General features: G+C 32.6%; 1 protein-coding gene across 4 annotated transcripts in view; it reads left to right on the top strand.

Annotated features, from left to right (window-relative positions):
• CEP290 (centrosomal protein 290) overlaps nucleotides 1-25,567 on the top strand; it is an 86,903-nt gene that overhangs the window by 12,515 nt on the left and 48,821 nt on the right. For 2 of the 4 annotated variants that reach the window (XM_038558604.1, XM_038558603.1), the window contains exons 11-25: nucleotides 1,518-1,640; nucleotides 2,466-2,589; nucleotides 6,417-6,589; nucleotides 7,619-7,781; nucleotides 9,192-9,292; nucleotides 9,365-9,452; nucleotides 10,423-10,535; nucleotides 12,124-12,208; nucleotides 12,733-12,875; nucleotides 16,129-16,293; nucleotides 16,670-16,819; nucleotides 18,865-18,980; nucleotides 20,427-20,529; nucleotides 20,619-20,849; nucleotides 24,432-24,605. In XM_038558604.1, coding sequence (XP_038414532.1) covers nucleotides 1,518-1,640; nucleotides 2,466-2,589; nucleotides 6,417-6,589; nucleotides 7,619-7,781; nucleotides 9,192-9,292; nucleotides 9,365-9,452; nucleotides 10,423-10,535; nucleotides 12,124-12,208; nucleotides 12,733-12,875; nucleotides 16,129-16,293; nucleotides 16,670-16,819; nucleotides 18,865-18,980; nucleotides 20,427-20,529; nucleotides 20,619-20,849; nucleotides 24,432-24,605 — 2,052 coding nt within the window. Of the gene's footprint in view, nucleotides 1-1,517; nucleotides 1,641-2,465; nucleotides 2,590-6,416; nucleotides 6,590-7,618; nucleotides 7,782-9,191; nucleotides 9,293-9,364; nucleotides 9,453-10,422; nucleotides 10,548-10,726; nucleotides 11,501-11,722; nucleotides 11,816-12,123; nucleotides 12,209-12,732; nucleotides 12,876-16,128; nucleotides 16,294-16,669; nucleotides 16,820-18,864; nucleotides 18,981-20,426; nucleotides 20,530-20,618; nucleotides 20,850-24,431; nucleotides 24,606-25,567 lie in introns of all 4 variants that reach the window. The other 2 variants (XM_038558601.1, XM_038558602.1) reach the window with 2 other exon arrangements.

Raw genomic sequence — 25,567 nt, 5'->3', positions numbered from 1 at the left:
AAGCAGTAGCAGTGACAATGATACCCTGTGGAGTCAATTGGGTCAGTAAACTTTCTGTAAAAAGTCCAGAGAGTAAATATTTTAGAACATATTATCTCTGGTGTAACCAAACTCTGCTATTATAACATGAAAGGCAGCCATAAACAATACACAAATGAATGAGCAGGGCTGTTTTGCAATAAGACTTTACAAAAACAGGCAGCAGGCCAAATTTGACCCTTGATTGAGTTTACCAACCCCTGGGGGAAAGAAAAGTTTTACATCATTTAATTTAGGGGGTAAAGATGGTAGTATATGTTTTCTTCTGCATTTTGTTTTCACTTAATATCTTTTAGGAATTATTTATGTCGGTATATATACTACTGCTTTGTTCTTTTTAATGGCTTTGTAATTTTTCTTTGTAGGTATTTATTTAATTGATAGCCTAGCCTGTTGAGTGATATTTAGCAGTTTCTGCTATTTGGTATTAGAAGCAATGTTATAATGAATATTTCATGTATTTGTTGTTTTGCAAATACATAGATTAAATTGCTACAAGTTGTCATATATATCCAAATCATCCCTCCAGTTTGACACTTGTCTTTTGGCATTATGGTACTTTTTGTTATGAAGTATTTCTTTTTGTATCATGTAGTTTATTTTTTTGTGTCTTTTGAACTCTGTATCATAATTAGAGAGAGTTCTGAGTATAAAATTGTTTTCTCTATTTTCTTCTAGTACCTCCTAGTTTCATCTTTTACATTTAAGTCTTTTAAGCATATGTAATTAATTTTGGCATGGAGAGTGAAGTATGGATGCAACAGACATACTCTGTTCTCTGAACATTATTTATTGAACACTTTATCTTCCTACTGAAATACAATTTCATTTTTGTTACATACGACACTCTTATTGAATTTGAATTTATTTTTGAACTCTCTCCTTTATATTGATCTAGTTTTTAACCATGTGTCCTTGTTTTAGTTATTATGTTTAAATATATGAAAAAGCTATTCAGTTTTTAGATACATGTGGACATGTTTTTTGTATGAATTTTAGAAATAGTTCTTAAAAATCTTATTGGATATGTGATAAATTTATAAATTAATTTTACAAGTTGATTTTGGTATTTGATTCTTCTAGCAGAGAACACAAGACACCTTCATCCAGTGGCATTTTAAGGTTTTCTCCATAAAAACTAATTGTACAAAACTTCCTTGTAGTTGCATGAGAGTATTTACAATTCTTATTTAAGAATGGGTTTTTAAAGCTTGAGAGTATTTAAAGATTGAATTTCTAAAACAGCAAAAATTATAATGTATATTTTGAATCATTTCTTATTTGACCTTAAGGTTGTACACCCAAAAGCAACAATGATTATGCAAATAGTTGCTGATACTTACTCGCTTCAAAGTGAATTTTATTTCCTGTGTTTTCTTGAAATCTGCTAATGGTACATATTAGAGTACTTACCATAAGTGAAAAATGATTTATTAATTTTCCTCTTATGTAACAGATCCTATGTTGTTTATATCTAGTTAATTTTGTCTTCTAAAGATGATGAAATTATTGAATATCAGCAAATGTTGCATAACCTGAGGGAGAAATTGAAAAATGCCCAGCTTGATGCTGATAAAAGTAATGTTATGGCTCTACAACAGGTAAAACCTTCTCAAAATTTGGTTTATTAAAGTAGGCAATATGTCTTACCTAGTGGCTTGCCCTGTTGGGTATATGAGAAAGTCCTTTGAAATGCAGTCCCAAGAAACAATTAGAATTAAGTTTAGAGTTAGGAATAGAGTTATTTTGTATATTTTCCTATATTGATGCAGATAATAGATATATTGTTTTGATTGGGAATTATTTAATAAGAAACAAAAACTTTTAGAAACTTAAAAATATCTTAATATTCTATTATTAATGCTTATTATGTTATATGTTGGTGCTGAAATATCCTATATAATGTGAAAAAAGCTAAAAGTTTGGTAATAATTTGACTATTACATTAAATTTCATTTTTAATACAAATGTATTTGTGTAGAAGTTATACTTTCATCATCTGTGCCCTATAGTCATAGTTCAAAAGAAAGAGGCAAATTTGGGAAGTATCTGGAGGATAAGAACAATTGCAAGGGACAATATTTTGAATGAAGTGTTACATGGCAATAGATGGAAATGGGTGGATCATGAGGAATGGTAGCATGAAAAGAGTCAGAAGAAGCTGTCAATATCAGAGTATTCTGGAATTCCCTTTGCCAGGATGTTAGCAGTTCTCTTTTTAAATATTAGAGTGACATCAGTGTACCAAACGTTGTGTGGTGCAGTTGAGGGAGACAAAGTAGTAAAAGACATTGTTTTGACCCATAGAAAATATATTCTATAATCTTGTTGAAAAAAACACAAGACCTACTTTTTTCCCCTCACTTTTAACATGCATGTTAACATCCATGAATAAATCATATGTAATATTCTAAAATATTTTATAGGGCATACAAGAACGAGATAGTCAAATTAAGATGCTCACTGAACAAGTAGAACAATATACAAAAGAAATGGAAAAAAATACTTTCATTATCGAAGATTTGAAAAATGAGCTTCATAGAAACAAAGGTAATTGATTCAATGTTTAATAAGTACTTAAATTTATTCTATGTACCATTCAATTTTACAAGGATTTTGTTTTTCTTAAATTGTCAATAGATATATTATTGATTTTTCTTTTTGAATTTTATATTTTTAAAAATGACTTTACATGTGTTAACTAGTATAGTAACTACATAAATTACTAGTGTTTAAATTTGTAAGTGATAAGAGATATTTTCTGTAAGTTTTCCCCAATAAAAATTACATTAACTTTTATGACCAGATTAGTTAGGTGAAAGAAATGAAAAATGGTGATATAATTGATTGTAGTTATTTATCCCATTTTTTATAATTAAAAAGAATAGAAGAGAATAAAATTTTTATCTCTGTGTAGAGATAAAATGTGTAGTAGCATTGCGGGTAATTTCCAGAAGTCATTTGGCTCATCAGCATTTGAATGAACATTACCAAATTAGTATCTCATCTTATTCTCCCTACCCTGGGACATACTGCCTTGCCTAATACATGTGAACAGAAGCCCTTAAAACATCAGTGGTCTCATATTTCCATAGCAGTACATACTGTAGTTATACCAGGACACATTAATGCAAACCATTCATAATAAATTCATGACACATTTAACATAATTGCTGAAGATAAAAAAGACACAAAGGTAACTAGCTAGTGAGTTAATGGTGGTGGTGGTGGTGATTGTAATTTAGATAGTGAGGCAAAAGCCTCTTTGAGGAGATACTTGAACACTTTTAGGAAGTGAGGTGGTAAGCCAATCAGATGTCCCCAGACAATGGGAATGTAAAGGTACCGAAGTAGTAGTATACGGAGTGTGTTGAAGAACAACAAAGAAGTCTTTGTGGTTGAAACAGTGGGCAGGTGGGGCAGTAGTACGTGATGAGATCAGAGAGGTGACCAGGGGCCATATCATGAAGAGACTTAATGGTTCACTGTAAGACTTTGGCTTTTATTTTATGTGAGAAGTACCAAAGAAAGTTTCAAAGGACAGGAGTGATCTAATTTGACTTAAGCTATGTCTGCAGTAGACAACAGGAGGTAAGAACAGAAGCAGGCAAACCTGTTATGAGACTGTTGGAATACTCTGGAGAGGTGCTAGTAGCTGAGAGCATGGCGGTAGCATAGAGTTGTTAGATGTAGTCAGTTCAGGATGTATTTTGAAGGTGCAAGAAATAGAATTTGCTGACAGATCTGAGGTAGGATATGCGGGAGTTATCAAGACTTTTTTCTGAACATTGGGGGAGGACTGTGTTTCCAGCAAGTTTAGAAATGATCGGATACTTAGTTAAACAGGACATGTTAAATTTGAGATGTTTATTAGACATCTGAATGAAAGAATTAAATAGACGCTTGTATATATAGAAATCTGAGATTTAGGACAACAGTCTAGGCTAAAGATATAAATTTGGGAACCATATGACAGTTGAAGTCATGAAGCTGACTGAGATCATCAAAGGAACAAATGGTAAGAAGAAAATACAAAATTGAGCCTAGGGATTCTCTTACTTTAGAGGCTGGGGAGATGAAAAGGAGCAACCAAAGGAGGCTAGTCGGGAGAAAAATCAGGAATGTGTAGAGTTCTGAAAACCACATGAGGAATGTCATCAAGGAAGAGAATAAGCAGCCATGTTCAGAACTGCAATGCTGCTAATATATCAAGATGAGTATTGATTGATAATTGACCAGTGGATTTAGCAGTGGCCACTCTTGGTTTAAGAGAAAAGGGATACAGTTGATACAGAACACCATGGAGACTCTTTCGAGGACTGTTTGTGTGAAGGGAAGGCAAAAAATGGAGTAGTACCTTGAAGGGAAAGAGTCATGAGGAAAGTGTTTTTTGTCTTTAAAATGGAACAAATAATCATGCTTTTAGGTTAAAGGAAAGATCCATTAAAGAGGAAAATTAATACGATGAAGCAGGAGAGAGAGAGAGAGAGAGAGAACTTCTGGAACAATATCCTTGAAAAGGCAGGGGGCTGGAATCTAGCATTCCAGTGGGGTAGTTGGCCTTAGGAGCACAAAGAATTTGTCCATAATAACAGGGAAAGAAGTGGAGCATGTAGGAACAGCTGCAGTGACTGTGGAGATGACCTGATGGTGGGAGCAGGTAAAGCTTCTGTACTGATTGCTCCTTTTTTCTCAGTATAGGAAGCAAGGTTCTCAGCTGAAAGAATAGGGGAGGACAGGTTAACGTTTGAGTAGAGAGGAGAAAAGAGAAGGTATGAAATGATCATCTAGAAGAATAAACAGACCAGGGAAATGGAATATGATTGCTGAGCCAATAGCAAGGCCCACTTGTTACACTTATTTTTATATACTTATTTCTATACTTATTTCTGTATTTACAATTGTACTTTGACAGTAGGTTAAACTGCTTTTAAAAGCATGCCTGACAGCATGGGTTTTGCATATTCCAGCCACCAGGAGAAAAAGTGGCAGTTGATCTCTGCTATCAAATAAGAAAGAGGCCTTGTCTAATGACATTTCAGTCAGTCCATAGGCATATGATCCATGAAGTCCACAGAAGGTGTGTGTCCTAGAATATACTCTATATTTGTAAATATGATACTGATGGTGGTTTCTTTTCATTGGTTAGAATTAGGTTTAGCTGTCAGAGCTAGAGATCTGGAAAATGGTGGCAAAATCAAGATAGAAGTTTATTTTTCTCACTTGTGTGATGGTGTAGAATTAGGCAACCCAGGATGTTGCCCTCCTCTGTCTTGTCCAAAATGGAGCATTACCCTCATATCCACATCCCAAACAGCAAGGTGGAGGAGGTGGAGCTAGAGGCAAATAGCACATGCTGGAGGATAGGCAGACAAATATATTGTGGAGAGCCACACTGAAGAAATGAGAGTAGACACTCTCACATTCTCCATCTAGGCTTTTCACTCCAGAGAATGAAGCCCATTTCTTATAAACATGCGTGCTGTCCCACACTAGTCCAATGCCTACACGTAAGTGTATGCTCTATAAATCAGTAGAACACTTAGGGTAGGTTAGAATGATTTGCGTCGATAAAAGGAATATTGTTTTTTGGTCTAGCACCAGCTTGGTAAAATATAAGTAGAGATTTTTTTTAGCTATTAAGTTTAGCTGCAAGTGACAGAAAAAATCAAATATAGCAGTGGTTTAAACAGGATAGAAATGCATTTTTCCATGATATAAACAAAGTTGAGGCAACTGGTTTGGGGTTGGTATGATAACTGCACAAATAATCGTGTATCAGACATCGTGTAATTTGCTGCCCTGCCTATCTCAACATGTAGTATCCATGTTGTGTTCTTAGTGGTCGAGTTCCAGACGTAATATCCATATTCCAGCTAGTAGGAAGGAGAAAAGAGAAAAAATTCACTCCTCTCTCTTAAAAACATTTCCTGAAATACACACATGGCTTGTTCTTATATCCCATTAGCCCCATGACCACACCGCTGGGGTACAAGTGGAAATTTAGTCTTTATTTCAAATGGCCACGTGTCCACAACTAAAATTGTGTTGTTCTATTACAGTTCAACAAAGGTTGAACATTAGGAACAGATAGCTAGTACTTTTTGTCACAATGATCCTTCTTTATCAAGCAGTGTTTTGCAATCTTTTATAATCCATAACCCTTCAGCTAAGGTTTTCTGTTAACTTTTTAAGCTTGTCCTATCAATAAAATGAAAACAAATTTTATTTTTCAAATATAAAATTATAATATTAAAGGGACTTTTTTAGTGATGAACCACTTTTCTTGCTTCCTGTATTGGAATCAGGGATTTAAAGGAATGAGTAATCAATTCAATTAATTCATGGGTTTTGTTTGTTTGTTTTTTACCCTGTAGGTGCTTCAACTCTTTCCCAACAGACTCATTATATGAAAATTCAGTCTAAGGTTCAAATGTTAGAAGAGAAAACTAAAGAGGCTGAGAGAACAGCTGAACTGGCTGAGGCTGATGCTAGGGAAAAGGATAAAGAACTAGTTGAGACTCTAAAGCGATTAAAAGATTATGAATCGGTATGTATTTTTATCATGTCAATCAGGGAGTTTAGATTATTCTTGCCACTCCCAGACTGTTCTGTGCTATTTACTTTGTACTTTCAAAGACATTCCAGAAGTATTTTATGATAAAGGTTATCTTAGTTGGTTTATACTACACTATTCAGACCTTTGAGCAGCATTTACTTTTCAGCAGAATTGTTTTCTAACCATTTGATCAAAACCTTTTGCTCAGATAATCAGCTTTGGTGAAACAGCAAGTTTAGTTTCTTTGTAATCTGTGTCATTGTGCCACCATATGCATGTGACACCACTCGTTTATTTGCTAAAAGCTATTTCAGGGACAGTTTTGCTGCCTACTGTGCCAACACACAGTACTTACTTTGTACTTTTTGTATTTTTAAATCTGATTGCCACCAAGTCAAGCCACTAATGGCTTACTAATGGTGTCACTGATTCACTCTTATTATTCCTTTCCTATATTTTGTTAAATGTTTTTTGTTTTTTTGAGAGGGATGGATAAGGAGCTCCCTAGAGACAGTATGAACATCTGATTTGTCTTCATACCCCCTGAATCATCTAGCATGGTCTTATAATAGTCAATATTCACTACCTTTATTTTATTTATTTATTTTTCAAGAGAGGGAGAGCCTGAGTAGGATGATGGAAGGGAGAGGGAGAAAGAGAATCTTAAGCAGGCTCCATGCCCAGTGCCCAGCATAGAACTGGCTGCAGGCTCGATCGATCTCACAGTCCTCAGATCAGTAATGAGCTGAATGCTTAACCCACTGACCCACCCAGTCTCCCCTTGTTAGGTATTTTATATGTCATTCTCTGAGTCACTTTGTCGATAGAACGCTATACTAGAAAGTTTCAGCTGTTCCATTTTCCGTTGTTATTACTGGATTTGTTTTTTAAAAGCACAGTTTAAAGACATAAATCTTACATATAACTATACTTTCCCTCAGACTTAATAAGAAAATCATGAATTTCATAATTTATTCAAATAAACCACATTATACATAAATTAGATTGGATATTTTTCAGGGAGTATATGGTTTAGAAGATGCTGTTATTGAAATAAAGAATTGTAAAAACCAAATTAAAATAAGAGATCGAGAGATTGAAGTATTGACAAAGGAAATCAATAAACTTGAGTTGAAGATCAATGATTTCCTTGATGAAAATGAAGCACTGAGGGAGCGTGTGGGTAAGTCATTTTTTAAGATCCATAGTTTTATCAGTCTTAGCTGTCAAGCCATGTTTTGTTTATTTTTAAATAGTTGAGTGCTTCCCCCTCTTCCCCCCCAGATAAACCCTTCTAAATCAGTGTGATTGATGTGGGATGAGGGATTTAATGGGGTTGGGATGGTGACTGGGCCAGCCTAGAGCACTGCTTATTCTGTCTGGCATCTCTTCAAGTAATAATTCCTTATTTAAACCTGAAAGTCTACTGAACTAATACTATATATTAGAAGTGAACTCCCCTTTCTTTTTCTCAACAAAGGTAGGGTCTATATGACCCATGATGGTTTGCAAAGTGCTTTTGTTCAGATGAATTCATGAGGACATTTATAAGTGCTGGTTAATTTATGCTGCTTAAATTTAACTTTGAGTATTTTAAGATTACTGTTAATTCTAAGAAGTAATTACTGTATATACCTTGTGAGTTTATGTAATAGTTTCAATAAATAGTTCATTTAATGAGTATTACTCATTTGAATGTAAAATCATGACTATAAATTGCTACTTTGAAGTGAAAAGAAAAATCTAAATATTGATTTCATTATACTTGATAAATACTAGTTAATGCTTTCTTAGAGTTAAAATGATCATCTGTGAAAATTGTTCTCTAGAGGAAGAAAAAAATATGTATTTTATAAAGATGATTTATTTATGAAAATGTACTAGATAGGACCCAGATCAGCCAGTACCCCAAGTTAGCCTTCTAATCAACTTGACCTACCAGATCACAGATGACTTCAAACTGGAAGTTGCTAAAGATGACCAAGCCAATTAAATAGCTATCACAAACACAAGATTTTCTGTATTTTAAAGCCTGCAAATCTTGTTTTATACTTTCTTGAGACAATCTTCATATCTACTTCATAATAGGAAGTTAGCAGACAGTGGGCATTAGACTAGTGTAGTAATATAATTGATATTGATATTAATTATGACTACTATGTGCCAGGTATTGGACTAGGTACATTATGTGGGTTAATTTTCTTACACTCTTGACAACAAGCCAAGAAAAATAAATGAAGTCTTATTCTGACACTTAGTTAATAATTGCAAGTGGAAATTGAGTGCAAGTCTGTTTTATTCCACAGCTTCTGTGTTGATTAATACATTCTCATATTTTCACAATGATCTGACATGGAGAAAAAGACAGATCCTGATATATTTTGTCAGGATTTCCATTAATGTGATAAAATGTTGACTTATAAGGTTATAGTTCAAATATGTGGAAATTCTTGCATGAAAAGTGCCCTGTTCTTCAATGATACTGACTAAATAAATTACAGTCATTTGCTTGATGATAACCAATTGCTATATGAAATTTTTGTAGTTCATTTGAATGTTGATAAGGTTTTAATTATATCCCTTAATATTTTAGGTCTTGAACCGAAGACAATGATTGATTTAACTGAATTTAGAAATAGCAAAAGCTTAAAACAGCAGCAGTACAGAGCTGAAAACCAGATTCTTTTGAAAGAGGCAAGTGTGATAGTTAAGTAATTAATTTTCTGGTTGAACTAAAAAGAAAGACTAATAATTTGTACTTTATAGATTGAAAGTCTAGAGGAAGAACGACTTGATCTGAAAAAAAAAATTCGCCAAATGGCTCAAGAAAGAGGAAAAAGAGCTGCAACTTCAGGTATATGCATTTATTCCGAATCTTTAAAAGAGTCATTGGAAAATGAATTATCTGGAGATGAAATTTTCTGTATATTATATATATCATCGTGGTTCTGCTGCCAAGTTTAATAAATGAAATAATGACCTGATGAAGGGTATTTAAGTATCATTGGTGTCTGTCCTAAGTCTAAAACAGGTAAAAACAGAAAAAACACAATAAAATGAACAAAATTTCAGACTCATCAACTTTTGAAAACTTTACAGTATAGTTTATTAATTTCCACACAATCCCAAGATATTTTGATCAATAAGGATAAAACTTAGTAATTTCTATTAATATTTTTCCTTTCCTTAAGAGCTGTGCTTTGAAAACTTTCTTTGTACATTATTCTTTATTAAGTGAAAGTAATATTTTATTGAATAAAAATTAATTTTTTGTTTATCTTATTTGATATCAAGAGAACAGTTGGTAAAGTTTTATAATAGTAATTGCAGTACGTTTTTCTAAGAAGACTGTAGAGAAGGAATTATTTTCTAACTTCACCCAAGTCTACAAGTATCTGAATAATAGAGGATTTTTTTGTTTGTTGTTTTTTGTTTTTGTTTTTGTTTTTATAAATCATCAGTTTCTATAATATATCAAAAGATTTCTAGCAGGGCAAAATTTCATAATTTATTAGTTTATTAGCCAGTTTACTCATTCATGATTCTTATCTATTTTATATTTCTCTAAACTATTTCAGTAGTTATTAATACTTTTATGTAGAATGGGTAAAGAATGATAGAGGAGAAGACAAAAGTCATATTAGTCTCTCATATTAATATTAAAAGTGAGCTAAGTCAGAAGATTGTATAGGCTACATGTGGATCAAGGATTTTGGAAATCCTCTACCTTTTGTTTCAGTTAAAACTTGATTTTCCTTTTTAAGAATTAGGGTAAAAGAAAGTTCTTTTTATGTTTCTAATTTGTTAATTTCTAATATATGTAGGATTAACCATGGAGGACTTGAACCTAACTGAAAACTTTTCTCAAGAAAATAAAATAGGAGAAAGGAAATTCGATTTTACAAGCCTCAAAAATATGAATGAAGCACAATCAAAGGTAAACAATAAGGTATTGTTATAGAATAAAAGAAAATTGCTATTATTAGTGCTTTCATTTCTTCCCCCTTTACTTCATTTTGGGCATTGCTTCTTTTTATAGTTGTTAAATAAAAGAAAACTTTTTTAAAAATTTAAATAACCTGTTGATCCAAAGATTGATTAATGAGACGTTATTTACTCTGAATACAGATTAGGAGTCCAGATAAAATAGAGCTGCCGCATAGGAGACCATCGTTCAATATTCCAAAGTTATATCAGAATGAGCCAGAAGAGAATGTCACCATAGGATCATTATCAGGAATGGTATCTGAAATTCAACATAGTGTAGAAAGTGAAATGGATCCTTTTGTCTCTTTAACTCAACAGTCTTCATCTATACAAGTAAAAGATAATAATTCACCTCCAGAAACTATTACAATAAAGGAGATTTTTAAAGCACCATGTCTACAATCTTTAAGAAATCTAGAATCATTAGTCAATACCTTTAATAGGGAGAGCCATGAAGAAATAGATGACTACTTATACTCTGTTTCTGACCATTCTATGAAGCAAGTGTCAAGAAGCTGTCAGACACTTGAGAAGACTAGTTTCACACAAAAAAGTAGTTCATCTTTACAAGCCTTATCAACAGCTTCAGACTTAATGCAGAAATTATCACTTAGGCAAAAGTCTGCAATATTTTGTGAACAAATTCATGGTAACAGAGCTAACATGGAAAAATCACAGATAGCAACATCAGAAGATGAACAGGTTCATACCCAGATAAACTATGCTGATATCAATTTGAAAGAAGATATAAGAAAGAGTGAAGTACCTTTACAGACAGAGATTTTGAAAAGTAAACTTGAAGTTAATGTTCCTGACCATTTGCCTATTACTACACAATCAAAATCATCTCCGATAGGTCCTCTTGAAAATCTTATAGAACAGCTACAGAGAGAACTAGTATTTCTTAGATCTCAGGTGAGCTTTCCTCCAAATTACATTACTATGATTACTTTTTTATTAACTCTTTGTTTTTTGTGACTTCTCTAACAAAGTTCTTAAGTAATAATTATACTAAGAATTTTTTCATGCTTGCACGTAACACCAATTTATACGCATTCTATTTTTTTAAAGATCTAAAAATGCAGTAAGTTTGATATGAAATCATTGACTTGCCTAATTTATTAATTATTTCTTTAGAATGAAGTCATAGCACAGGATTTATTGGTCAAGGAAGCACAGAATAGAAATGCAGAAATAGAGCTTGAACTTCATAGAAGCCAGGCAGAACAGGTAGTATAAAGGCAGACTATTAAAAGACAAAATCTTTCATTGTGGCGCTAAAGACAAAACTTTCATTGTATTTCTTTGCCTTTTGCTATGGGGGTGGGAGAAGGGAGAAAGTGGGAGGAAGACTACCATCTGTTTTACCTTTAGGGTTGTGTTATTATTACTGTTGTATTGTGTTATTATTACTGTTGTATTTCTATAACTTGTTTCTGATGTGTTGTCCCTCTGGTCAAATTTTTTAAACTTGAAAAGTACAAACTATTGTGATATTTTGTTAAAAAAATCAGTTTTATTCTTTGTATTCTGTACAGAGTGAATTTCTTTCAAGAGAACTAACTGAAAAGGAAAGAGATTTAGAAAGAGGTAGAACAACAATAACCAAATTTCAGAATAAATGTAAGTTACTATTATTTCTTATTTTTCTGTTTTTATTTATCCTATATTGAAAATCATGGATCTAAAAGGACTTTAATACATTCTTTGTTTTCTGGTCTGTTTTAACTTTAATCACCTCTATAATATATAGATGTCTCTCTTATTCATCTCTTTGGTTTGCCTTGCTATATTCATTATCAAAGAAAGTTATTGTGAATTTTTTGTGGCAATAAGTCAATTTTTCTTTCTTGTTGTCTAATGAAAGTAAAGTTAGAAAAACAAATATAAAAGATTGTTAATGAAGTGAAGACAAAGTATGTTTATGATTTATTTCTTTCAACAATGAAACATATATGCACATGATTTAAATAGGTCTGTCATTTAATTCAACTATTTGCATATTGGATTTATAGTTGAATTTTTTGTACATTTATTTGCATTGGCATTTTCCAAATTTTTTTTGTATATAAAATGTTTGTTACTTGTATAGATAGTGTAAATTGTAAAGAAAGTATTCATTGAATGAGAAAAATATGTTATTTTAGTAAAAGAATTAGCCGAAGAAAATAAGCAGCTGGAAGAAGGTATGAAAGAAATATTGCAAGCTATTAAGGAAATGCAGAAAGATCCTGATGTTAAAGGAGGAGAAACATCTTTAATCATCCCGAGTCTTGAAAGGCTAGTTAATGTAAGTTTTTTTCATAGTGGTTTTGTTTTGTTGTTTCATACTTTAAAGTGTTGTTCAACTGTTCTCCGGTGTTCATAGTTTTTGATGAGATGTTTATAGTCATTTGAATCATCGTTCCCCTGTTTCTTACATGTAAATTTCTCAGGCTGCTTTCAAAACTTCCTCTTTTGATTTTCACTAGTTCCGCCATAATGTAACTTGGTGTGTGTGTGTGTGTGCATGTATGCCATTTGGGGTTTGCTGAGCTTCTTTTTTTTTTTTTTTTTTAATTTTTATTTATTTATGATAGAGAGAGAGAGAGAGGCAGAGACACAGGCAGAGGGAGAAGCAGGCTCCATGCACCCGATGTGGGATTCGAGCCCGATGTGGGATTCGATCCCGGATCTCCAGGATCGCGCCCTGGGCCAAAGGCAGGTGCTAAACCGCTGCGCCACCCAGGGATCCCCTGCTGAGCTTCTTGAATCTGTTTACTTGTGCCATTCACCACAACTGGAAAGTTTTCCACTTTATTTCTTCAATTATTTTTTCTGCCCCATTGTCTCTGGAACTCCAGGGACACCTTAGACCTTTTGACATTGTTCCAGGGGTTTTTGAGGCTTTGTTCATTTTCTTTCCCCCTAATTTTTTTTTTAATTTTTATTTATTTATTTATGATAGTCACAGAGAGAGAGAGGCAGAGACACAGGCAGAGGGAGAAGCAGGCTCCACGCACCGGGAGCCCGACGTGGGACTTGATCCCGGGTCTCCAGGATCGCGCCCTGGGCCAAAGGCAGGCACTAAACCGCTGCGCCACCCAGGGATCCCTCCCCCTAATTTTTTATCTCTTCTCCTGATTGTATAATTGCTATTTATCTATTTTTAAGATCAGTGATATTTTCCACTACCATCTCCATTCTTCCATTTTAAAGGTCAGCTTGGCAGAGTATTTAAACAGAATTTGGAGTTCCCTTTGGCTGGTTATTTTCTGTCTAGAATTCCTATCTCACTTTCCCAGTGATAGACTTTGGGCTCTATCTTTGGTGTTCTTGGCCAGAAAGATGACAGGTCACTTCAACTGTAGCCTGTCCCTTCCCTGCGCCACCTCTCTCCCCTCAAATACAAAATTCACTCCTCAGTGGTTCCGTCTTCCAGGTTTTAAGTCTGCTCCAAAATCTTCTTGCTTTTGTTTATTTTCTAGAACCTTCAAATATTTGTTTTTTGTATTCACTTGTTAAGTTGGGAAGGTAGGTCTGGTAGGACATTATGCCACAAACCTAGAAGTGTAATAGGATGTAGTAAGAATATTTTATTTATTTATGTTTTTATATAGTAAGAATGTTTTAAATATTTAAATGGGTAAGCATTGCTAAGGAAAAATATTAACCATCAAATAATAGTCTATTTATGTTTATTATATAGAGATTGAGAATTTTACAGTATTATATGAACTTAAATAAAATATACATTTTAAATTCTTAATATTTACATATATTGTTTATATAATCTGAACATATTTAACATATATTTGTGCTTCCCAACAAAATACTATTCATTTAATTGCTTTTTTTTATGATGAATTAATAATTGAATACTTTCTTAGCAATACCATATTATTAGCAGAAAGGGAGAGTGATATTGGTATGTTAAAAATTTCTGAGGCAAGAAAATCATTTGACAAAATTTTTGAGAACCATTTAATTCTTTTTATATGTAACTCATTTTTATGTTTCTTTTGCTCTTGGTGACTTTGTTTTGCTTCTGCTATTTTGAATGTCTAAAATGGTTCTTTGTGCTTTTTCTGTGAACATCTTTTATCTCTGATGCTACCCACTTTTGATACTGTGTCTCAGATCAAACTATTTTCCAAGGGAAACTCTACTTAGTGACCAAATACAAACAGAATGGACACCTCAGGGAATTCTAACTTCTTTGTATCCTTGCTTCCAGAGATTTCATCAGTTTCTATCTTGGGTTGTCATTCTTTTTTCTGATTGAATCTGCCCTGTCTATAACTCACGAATGACCCAACAACATTGCCTGCTATAAGAAATTTGCAGAATCAGTGACACTTTAGATCAAATATTTCTAGGTTATGTACTTCATTTCACTTTCTATTGCTATGGGTTATTTTTCAGTATCTCTAATCACCATTTAATCTTATTTTAATAAAAGGCCATGTAGGCAACAAGATGCCATTTCTAAACAGCAAGACTGATAACTAGATTACCTTGTCTGTCACAGTACCTCCTTGTACTTACTTCTGTCTTCCTGGTATCCCCTTTGAATTAGCATAATTTATTACTCCATGTGGCCTGCTCTGGTCTCCTAGGGGGTCAAGGCTTACTTTTATTTTTTTATTTTTTTATTTTTTTTATTTTTTTTTTTTAAGGCTTACTTTTATAAAATTTCTGTCTCAAACCCTGGATCACCCTCCTGAGTAGGAGATTGCACTTTATTTTACTCATCTTAACCTTCTTTGTTTTTGCCTTTTTTTTTTCCCTGAAGCTTTACTTTGCAGTTAGCAGTTTTATCATATATAGTTTCTTTAAAATGCAAATATATTTATATGTATGTACTATGTAGATGTGTACCAGGGTGTATGTATGTTTATATATGCCATTGTTGGAGAATTAGGACCAATGAAACCTCTTTGATAATATTTTAATATTTAACATTATTTTTGCTTATCCAGCAATCTGAATAATATTGTGTTACCATGCTTTGCCTTTTTATCATATATGCTTCAACTGTATGGAGAGGAAGCAATGAAAAATTCAATTAAATGTAGTAACTATTTCATTGCTTTGCTCATGCTGCATAGTTTCTAAGTATTGCATAAAAATTATCTCATTTTGACTGTATAAAAACCTTGTGAAGTGGACAGATGTAACATTTGCTCTTCTTTAGCGATATAGAAACTAGGTTTAAAGAACTTGTCACTTGCTGAGCTAGTAAGAGATTGGTTAAGATTTGAACCCTTGTCCTCTTACTCTCTTCAGTTGTTTTTCTAGTCTACCAGTCTACAAAATTAGCTAAATGTTTGTTAAATGTTATAATAAGGTAATTATTATGCTTGATAATACTGATGTAAGTTAGAGTTTTATAAATTTAGGTTCATAAGTAAGAAATGGATTTGGCATATTTTGTTGTTATGCCTGGGAAGAGTAAAATGCTTAAATGTGAATTTTATTTAAAGGTAGCTTTTTTTTTTTTTTTTTTACTGTGATTTTAGTATTTTGCTTCACATTTTTTCAATATAATCTGAATATATTAGGCTATAGAATCAAAGAATGCAGAAGGAATTTTTGATGCCAATCTGCATTTGAAAGCCCAAGTTGATCAACTTACTGGAAGGAATGAAGAATTAAGACAGGAACTCAGGGAATCTCGGAAGGAGGCTATAAATTATTCTCAGCAGTTGGCAAAAGCAAATTTAAAGGTGAGAATTTTATTAAATAATAGAAAATGCCAAGCATTATGAACATAAGCTTAATATGAAACTTTTATTTTTTTAAAAAGACTGAGAAATGCCTCTTGGATTCATTCAACATTAATAAAACTACTTTTTGGATTTTTCTTAAATAATTAAGTAGGAAATAAGTACCTTTTATAACATAAAGGAATTCAAAATTTCTAAGTCTATGCCTGGGTATTTCTTAATAGAATTTGAAGTATAGTTTAATTAATGCCTAGTAGGGCATTCATACATTTATTAATTTTTTTAATATTCAGTAGGAAGAAAAAGTTAACCTGCTTTTAAATTTGTCTTTGGTTGTAAGAGATGTGAGACTCATTTCTGAACTGTTTGTTTCCAGATAGATCATCTTGAAAAAGAGACTATTCTTTTACGGCAGTCAGAAGGATCAAATGTTGTTTTTAAAGGAGTGGACCTACCTGATGGGATAGCACCGTCTAGTGCCAATATTATTAATTCTCAAAATGAATATTTAATACATATCTTACAGGTAGTAAATAACATGTGAATAACAAAAGTAGTTGATACTATGTTTAATTTAGTCTTTATATATTCCTTTGAGTATTCTTTAGAATATTATCATTGCAATGCATTTTTTCTAGATTTTGATATGAAATGGAATATTATGAATAAAAGCAATTTATTATATTCATCCGTGTAAGAAACATGCTGATATATCTTGTGCACATATGTGTCATCTGAAATATATGATTGACAAGTAGAATGACATGCAGCTAAGGTGGTAATGTATAAATAAGGGGAGCACTTTTATTTAGTGCTGGTTAGAAAAGCAGTTCAAGTGAATAAAGTCTGATACAACTTTTTAGTGAAATGACTAAAATTGTTCCTTTTAACTACAAGAAAAAGTTTTTATTTATTTTTTGAACATTTTTCTTTTTTAAGATTATATTTATTTATTTGAAAGAGAGAACTAGCAGGGGCAGAGGGAGAGTGAGAGAAGCAGACTCCCCACTGAGTAAGTAGCTGGGACTCAGGGTTGGATCTCAGGACCCTGGAGGTCATGACCTAAGCCCAAGACAGACACTTAACCAACTGAGCCACCCAGGAGCCCCCAAGAAAAAAGTTTTTAAATTAAATTGTCTGTAATGTCTTCTTTCCCTTTAAACTTACAAGGTGTTAGTTAATACATTAGTGAATTAGAAAGGGTAGTGCTTGCCTGTGTTTGTCAGTTTTGCCGTCTATATTGTGGTCATTATGAATGCCCTAATGAGAGATGCTTTTCATTATTTCATTTGAAGTGTGAATATCCATAACATCCATTTGTTTGAAATATAATTACAGAAATGTGTTTGGAATCAATGAAAACATATTTTTGATTATAAGCACTACTGTTTCTGTCTCCTAGATGATCCATCTGTGAACATACTTGAGTTATGATTATCAAATACTTGTTTTTGTATTTGAAAATTACTTTAATCTTTTTTGAATATTGGAATTTGTTGTATGTCAGTGAGGAACAACCTTACACTTGTTTAAACGTTACCTTATAATTCATGTTATAGCATGAATTTAAATTTGCAACTTTAAAATTTCTAACTTCTATAACTTTTAAATTTATAACTTCAGCACTCTTTATGATCTCTCTTGTTCTTCTGCAGTGTAAGAACACTGTCAACAAGTAATGGTAATGTGACATCATATTGCTTCAAATAAAATTAATGTTTTTTTTTTCATCTTTATATAAAAACATATGAGAGGATGGAATGCCTGGGTGGCTCCGTGGTTGAGTGTCTGCCTTCAGCTCAGGGCATGATCACAGGGTCTGAGATCGAGTCCTGCATCAGGCTCCCCGTGGGGAGTCTGCTTCTCCCTCTGCCTATGTCTGCCTCTCTCTGTCTCTCATGAATCGATAAATAAAATCTTAAAAAAAAACAACAACAACATATGAGAGGCATTATCATAGATTAGAGAGCACCAATTGGGAATCTGAAAACCTGTTCATAGTGGCAAAACGGGTCCTTGGACCCCCAGTCCTAAGAATGATAGAAGTAGTCAGGGCCTCTGGAGCCACACAAAACCTGACTTTAAGTGTTGGATCTGCATGTGTATAAAGTACCTGGCACCAAGCATGCCATATGTGCTTAGGAATGGTTACCAAGTATAGTTTTAATGAGCTTTTAAATGTTGAGTTACTCTTTCTCAGTTTCTGTTTCTTCATCTATAAAATGAAATAATGGGAAAGAGTTATTTGAATGGAGACATGAACAGATACGTTCACAAGAGGGTGTGTGAAGCTGAGTGACTGGAGAAGTTTGTAACCTCTGTACCTGAGAATTTATATGGTTACTGAAACTATCAAATATAAAAATAATTTTAACAAATCTATAGTACTTCTCTTTATACATATGCTTCAAACTAAAATGTTCAGGATCTAGAAATGATCTGTGCTGCTAGGATTTGGGAACTGTATTCTCTCTTATTTTTCTGTTATCTTGTCAGAGTATAAATGTATACTCTCCAATTTAAAATGTATTTTGATAATTATTTCATTCTTATTTCTGTACTCATTTTTAGGAACTAGAATATAAAGAAAAAAAATTAAAGAATTTAGAAGAGTCTCTTGAAGACTATAACAGAAAATTTGCAGTAATTCGTCATCAACAAAGCTTATTATATAAGGAATATCTAAGGTATAAGAGCAAAACTTATAATGTAATTGCAGCATATTCTTATTCATGATACTAGTAATGTAAGAAAATACTTGTTCCCTCATGCCTCTTCTCTTCTATTTTATGTCTTAGTTTCCTTATGTATAAATTTCTGAGATATAATGCCTTTTTCATAGGATTGTTACAAAGTTTAAGTGAATTGTTATATGAAAATGTTCAGAAAGGAACATTATGTAAATGTCCCAGCATGTGAATATTTTGTAAATGTGTTTCAGCTGTTAACATCATTCCTCATGTCACTGTCATGTTATTGATATATTTTCATTGGTAACTAATGTTTCTCCTTATCTCTGCTATTTCCTCTATATTAATGGAATAATTTTCTTAACGGTCATTAGAATACCTAATCAAAGGTTATTTAAACACAAAGGATAATTATTACATGATCTAACAAGAAACCCGAAGCTAATTATAGAGTAGGCCGTGTTTAAGAGTTGTCATTATCTCCTATTATGGTTATTTTTTTTTAATTTTTAAAGAATATTTTATTTATTTATTCATGAGACACAGAGAGGCAAAGACATAGGTAGATGGAGAAGCAGGCTCCCTGCGGGGAGCCTGATGCAGGACTCAATCCTGGAACTCCAGGATCACGCCCTGAGTGGAAGGCAGACGTTCAACCACTGAGCCACCCAGGCGTCCCCCCTATTATGGTTTATAAAATAGATGCGGGAGTTCAAGGAAGAGGGAACTATGGCCACTGTAGAAGAACCTTTTTTTTCCCCCACACAACTTTTTAGTTTTAGATAAAAAATTTTCCAGAACCGTCTAGCAGAGCAGACTTTGACTCAGATCACATTAACCAGAATTGGGCTAATGAGCTCTCCAAGTCATATGTCCAAGTCTCAACCATTCAGTGGCAAAGAGAGTGATGCCACTGTAATTTTTTATGCCAACCAGATTGCAGATGACTGTGGAATGTCTTTTGGGTAGGCAACAGTGTCTTACACATCTTCTTTTAAGTCAAATGATTTCTACTCTTGTTTGTATTCTAAATATTTTACAACTGGTTAACCCTCAAGTTTAAGAGTAGGGTCTGTATATTGAGAACTGATTTCCAGAATTACTTTGGAGTGTTGATTATTTTCCTATTTTCTATTTTTAATAAAATGTTTTAAGTTCAGCTTTGGTTGTTATATTGTAACAGTTGTAGAGTTGTGACTCATGGAATAATGAAAGTAACTTGATGAAATAATTTCTTTAAACTGCATTTATTTAGTAAAAATAGAACTTCCAGGCTAAATCCTTGTTGAGTGGAATTTTGACTTAATCTGTTATTAGATACCCAAGGCTATGATGCCTCTTGTTTTATAAGCATTTTAAATTTCCATAATTTAAAGTTATCTTTTCCTGTAGTTAAATGTTTTATTAGGTTTATTATATTGTCATTTTCATTTGTTTTTTAAGTGAAAAGGAGACCTGGAAAACAGAATCTGAAACAGTGAAAGAAGAAAAGAAAAAACTAGAGGATCAAATCCAACAAGATGCTATAAAAGTAAAAGAATATAATGTAAGCAAAACTCTTTTAAAATCAATATACAGTATTGTACAAAGTAAGATAGCTACATTCAACAAGTAATTTAATGTGTCTTTGTGTAGAATTTGCTCAGTGCTCTTCAGATGGATTCAGATGAAATGAAGAAAACACTGTCAGAAAATAGTAGAAAAATAACAGTCTTGCAAGTGAATGAAAAGTCACTCATAAGACAGTACACTACTTTAGTAGAAATGGAGCGACAGCTTAGGAAAGAAAATGGGAAACAGAAGAATGAATTGATAGCAATGGAAGCTGAAGTTGGTGAAAAAATTGGACGTTTGCAACGATTTAAGGTATATCTGATTTTTTTTTTTTTGGCTATAAAAATTTTCAATCATGAGGAAGAGAGGATTGTATAATGAATAGCAGCCATCACCTAGATTAACAGTTAACATTAACATTCTGCCATAATTGCCTCATCTGTTCCTTGTAGTAATATATTGCAGACATTTCTTCTCTAAATAGTTTGCTGTGCGTCTCTAAAAAACAAAGACTTCTTTTGTTTACATAACACAAGAACTTTATCACATCTAACAAAATTGACAATGATTTTCTTACATTATCTAATGTCCAGACCATATTTACATTTCCTCAGTTGTACCAAGATCCAGTCAAGGACCCTGCATTGTATTCGGATGTTACAGGTCATAAATCTTTAATGTTCATAGAATCTCCTCTCTTTACTTTGAAAAATGTTGAACATTTACCTAATTATTTTCTTTTCTAATTTTGCTTATTCCCCTATTTATTGATTTACAAAAGTTTTGAAGCCTTGGATATGTTAGGTTAAACATTGTTGATAAGAATGCTTTGTACTTTATAAGTAATGTTTTATGTTGTATCACTTCAAGAGATTGTATGAGTGATTATTGTTTCATGAGTGATTATTGTCTTAAGTATTTAGTTAACTGGTGATATTTTGATACATGCAAATAACCAGTTCTTTGGCAGTCCTCCTAGTGGCTTTAGTGTTCACTGATGATTGTTGTTATTTGACTCAGGTACTTCATTAGGAGTTGCAAAAATTATTTTCTAGCTATATTATGCTTTCTACATTTATTGGCCAATAGTCTTTTGTAAATAAAGAGCTTTTCCTCATTAGCCCAGCCTGTTTGGTTATCTTGAAGTATAGCTCCTACAAGAAAGACAAGATAAAAGCTTCATTCTTTTTTTTTTTTTTTAATAACTAATCCTCCGAAATCAGAGCTTGTATACTCTGTTTCTACCTATTTGCTTGACCTCTCCAGCTTTCTCGTCTTTCAGTATCATTGCACACTCCCAGATTTAGTCATTATTTGTTAATAATAATTTTGGTCAGGGGGAGCTGTCTAAAGTTGGCTCTTATTTCCTTTTGACAAGAATTGAGTAGTCTTTGAACAAAACTTCAGATGTTGGTTTGTTTTCTGGCACAACAGGATGTTCAAGATTTACCTTTTATACTTTTATCCAGATTTGGAATAAATCATTATGCTAAAGAACCCTGGTTCTTTTTAGTGGGAAAGACATTTATTTTTTTTAATTTTTTTTAAAAGATTTTATTTATTTATTCATGAGAGACAAAGAGAGAGAAGCAGAGACACAGGCAGAGAGAGAAGCAGGCTCCCTGCAGGGAGCCAGATGTGGGACTTGATCCCAGGTCTCCAGGATCACGCCCTGGGCTGAAGGCGGCGCTAAACCGCTGAGCCACTGGGGCTGCCGGGGAAAGACCTTTAGATACCAAAAGCTGGTCACTAGATACTATGGCTCTTGAAGTTTCATTGCTACTGGTCCCTTTCAGTGGACAAATTAGGAAAATATGTGTATATTTAAACCATGAGTTCATATTGTTATCTCTAATTCAGATTTAATATAATGGGGTAAGGAAATGGTATGGAGTTTTTACAAACCTTTGATTTTGGACTCCTATTTCTTTTTTTCTTATATGGAAGTCTGTTATTAACATTAAAATAATTGCTCTATCCTATAATTTTCACACATTAATTTGAAGATAATCTTGCATTGGTATTAACAACAGGAATGCTATGGAATTTAGTTTTACATTTCTTTATAGTTCCTATTTTCTTTAGAATATCTTCCAATAGCATATATAGTCAAGGTAATATATTCTACAGTAACTTGAAATAATTTTCTTTGTGTTGTTATGCTACAAATTTGATAGTTAGGCTCATTTGTTTTGTGTTTATCTTCAAACTCAGAGGTTACTTTTTTTTTTCTTTTTTTAAATGATTTGAATATATAAAACATTTGCATGTTTCAAACATATAGTCCAAAAAATCTTATTTCTGTCCCTGTGCCTTTGACTCCATTCTGCCCTACCTGCTATAGGTAGCTGATTACCCTTTTAATGATTGTTTTTGAAGATATTGACACAAGAAGTTGCATGCTGTGTGTATTCTTCTATACCTTGCTTTACATCGTGTCCTGTATAGCTTATTTTAAGCATGTACATGTTTGGTTTACATGACCAAATTTACATTGGATCATATAAACATAAAAGAATTCAAAGTAGAATTAAAATGAAGTTGAGTTCCTTACCATTCACTTTTAAAGATAGTAGTAGGTGAAATTGTCATGCTAACAAACTTATTTTCAATGTGATTTTTTTTTCAATGTGATGTTAAAGCTGAATCCTGATGCAAAAAGGAACTATGAATAGTTTTCAATAATGAAAGCTATTTTTATTTGGACATGTAATAAGGAAGTTTTGAGTCTTAAGAAATGTTCTTGTTTTGATTTTTATGTTTTTCTTGGAGGATTGCACATGTAGCTAGTGTGTGAGACAGAAGGGAAAAAAAGTACTAGAATGTTCTCCTCAACCTGATTGTTCAACCTGGATTTGGGGAGGGGGGTGCGATGACAAATGGAAAGCTGAAAATTGTTTTTTTAGGGGATGGGAAATAGGAAACCCCTCCTCATCCAAAGAAAGTGTAAAACCAAATTCCAAGGGGAAGGTAGAATAATGTGTATTTATTTAGATGGAAAAGAGAAACTGCCAAAATGAGATGTGAAGCACTATTACAAATATTTTTCCCTCATTACTTCAGAAGAAATTCTAACTGTAAATTCTTCCTCACTTTATAAATTTGGTTATTCCTATTTCATCAAATTACTTTGGAGAGAAATAAAAGTTCAGATATTTCTTCTTATTGTTAATATGATATCTTTGAGTAGTGACTTTATATAGTTTAGTTGTATAGCTAATGAGTAGAACATAAAACAAGTAACAGTCTTTCATGTATTTATTTTATATTTTATTTTATATTACATTTTTATAAACATACATTCATTTTATATTACATTTTATAAACATAAATTTTCATTTATATAAAATTAAAGAGTATTTATATTTTTATATTATATAGCTATGATTGAGAGAAATTTTTTCTAATTAAGTCTTGTTTCTTCATGGGAACAAAAGGTTTTCCCTCTTACAAAGCTAGTCTGTGTAACTCTAATAAGTAGAAATAGCTAAATTGTAATGTGATAATGCTAATTTTGCCTTTCAGCTAACTAAAGGCAAATTGTTTTCAATCTTATGAAATTTAGAAAAGCCATCCGGGGATACATTCTGAGTGATATATTTTCTTGCTACTGTGTATTATGCTTTTCTGAAATCAATTGAATTTTATTTTACTGTCATAGTTCTGAAAGATTCCCTTTATTTTATTATGATTTAAAATTTCTAAATAATGATTTCTTATATGAAAAAATTAATAATTATTGTAATATTTTTAGTACATGAGAAATCCTTTTTAAAAAATGATTCTAAAATCTGTTTTGCTTTTAGCTGTATTATCTTATCCTTCTCTAAAGTGGCTAGTGCTTCACCAGAAAAAAATACACCAACTTAACTCAATGTATCCTTATTTACATAGGAAATGGCCATTTTCAAGATTGCAGCTCTCCAAAAAGTTATAGATAATAGTGTTTCTTTGTCTGAACTAGAATTGGCCAATAAACAATACAATGAGTTGACCGCGAAGTACAGGGACGTCTTGCAAAAAGATAACATGCTGGTTCAAAGAACAAGTAACTTGGAACACTTAGAGGTAAGTGTATGTCATCCTTGAACCTTGCAATATTAGCTGTTCTTCTTGGGGGATACCAGTAGGTGCAGAATGACTTCTGGATGACTTCATCCTATATCATCCTCCTTTGGCCCACTTGCGTAAATTTTATTGAACCAAGCCTCTTCTCCAGGCACTTAAAAAAGCAAGAGCGGTGTGAACCAGATAGGGAAATTGTAACGAAAAGAGGAAGCATCATTAAGTACCCATCCCCTTTCTCTTCTTCCTGAATCTACTGCAAATTATTTTCTCATAGTCCTTGGTTTATTATGTTCCTTGGGATGACGTAGCTGAGAATGGCTCTTCCTGGACCATGAATAAGCTCTGGAAATTCTCATCCTTTCTTATTGTACATATAAGAAAAATGGGTATCATAAGTGTCATTCAAATAGTATGTGAATATGGCCCCGAGCCCTCTGTAGTTGTCTTTTAGCCACTTCACTTCCACACCTTTAACAGTAGGCAAAACTCCTACTCCTGATTCGTTCATCTTCCTCCTCAGAAATAGGGCCTTATGTCTTTTGACTTAATTTACTCTCTTTTGTGATCCTCTCCCAGGAGTGGAATGAGGTCTAATTTTGTTGGCTTCATAAATTGTACTTGTGTATAGGGACACAATCATTAAAACACCCAAACTTTATTTTAAATAGATTTTTAATGACTCCTACAAAATTATCTGAGTTGTTTACTAATACTAACCATAAGTAATCATGATCAGTTTACTTTTTACTGTGTTTGCTAAAGAGATGATTATGTTAATTTTATAGAAAATTTTGAATATTTAGATGTGGTAATGTGTTTTTTCCCTTTCATGTCCTTTGCCCTCTTCCTCTGAAGCATTTGAAAATCCTATGTAAGAAATGTGTTAGATAGATAACTTTAAGTAGTTTTAAACTTTTATTTATTTTTCCAAAGAATATTTTTCATCTGTCTATAAAATTTTT

Source organism: Canis lupus, chromosome 15 (assembly GCF_011100685.1).
Source record: "Canis lupus familiaris isolate Mischka breed German Shepherd chromosome 15, alternate assembly UU_Cfam_GSD_1.0, whole genome shotgun sequence".
Taxonomy (NCBI): Eukaryota; Metazoa; Chordata; class Mammalia; order Carnivora; family Canidae; genus Canis; species Canis lupus.
Note: the sequence above shows the minus strand (reverse complement) of the source record. Positions and strands in the feature narration are given on the sequence as shown.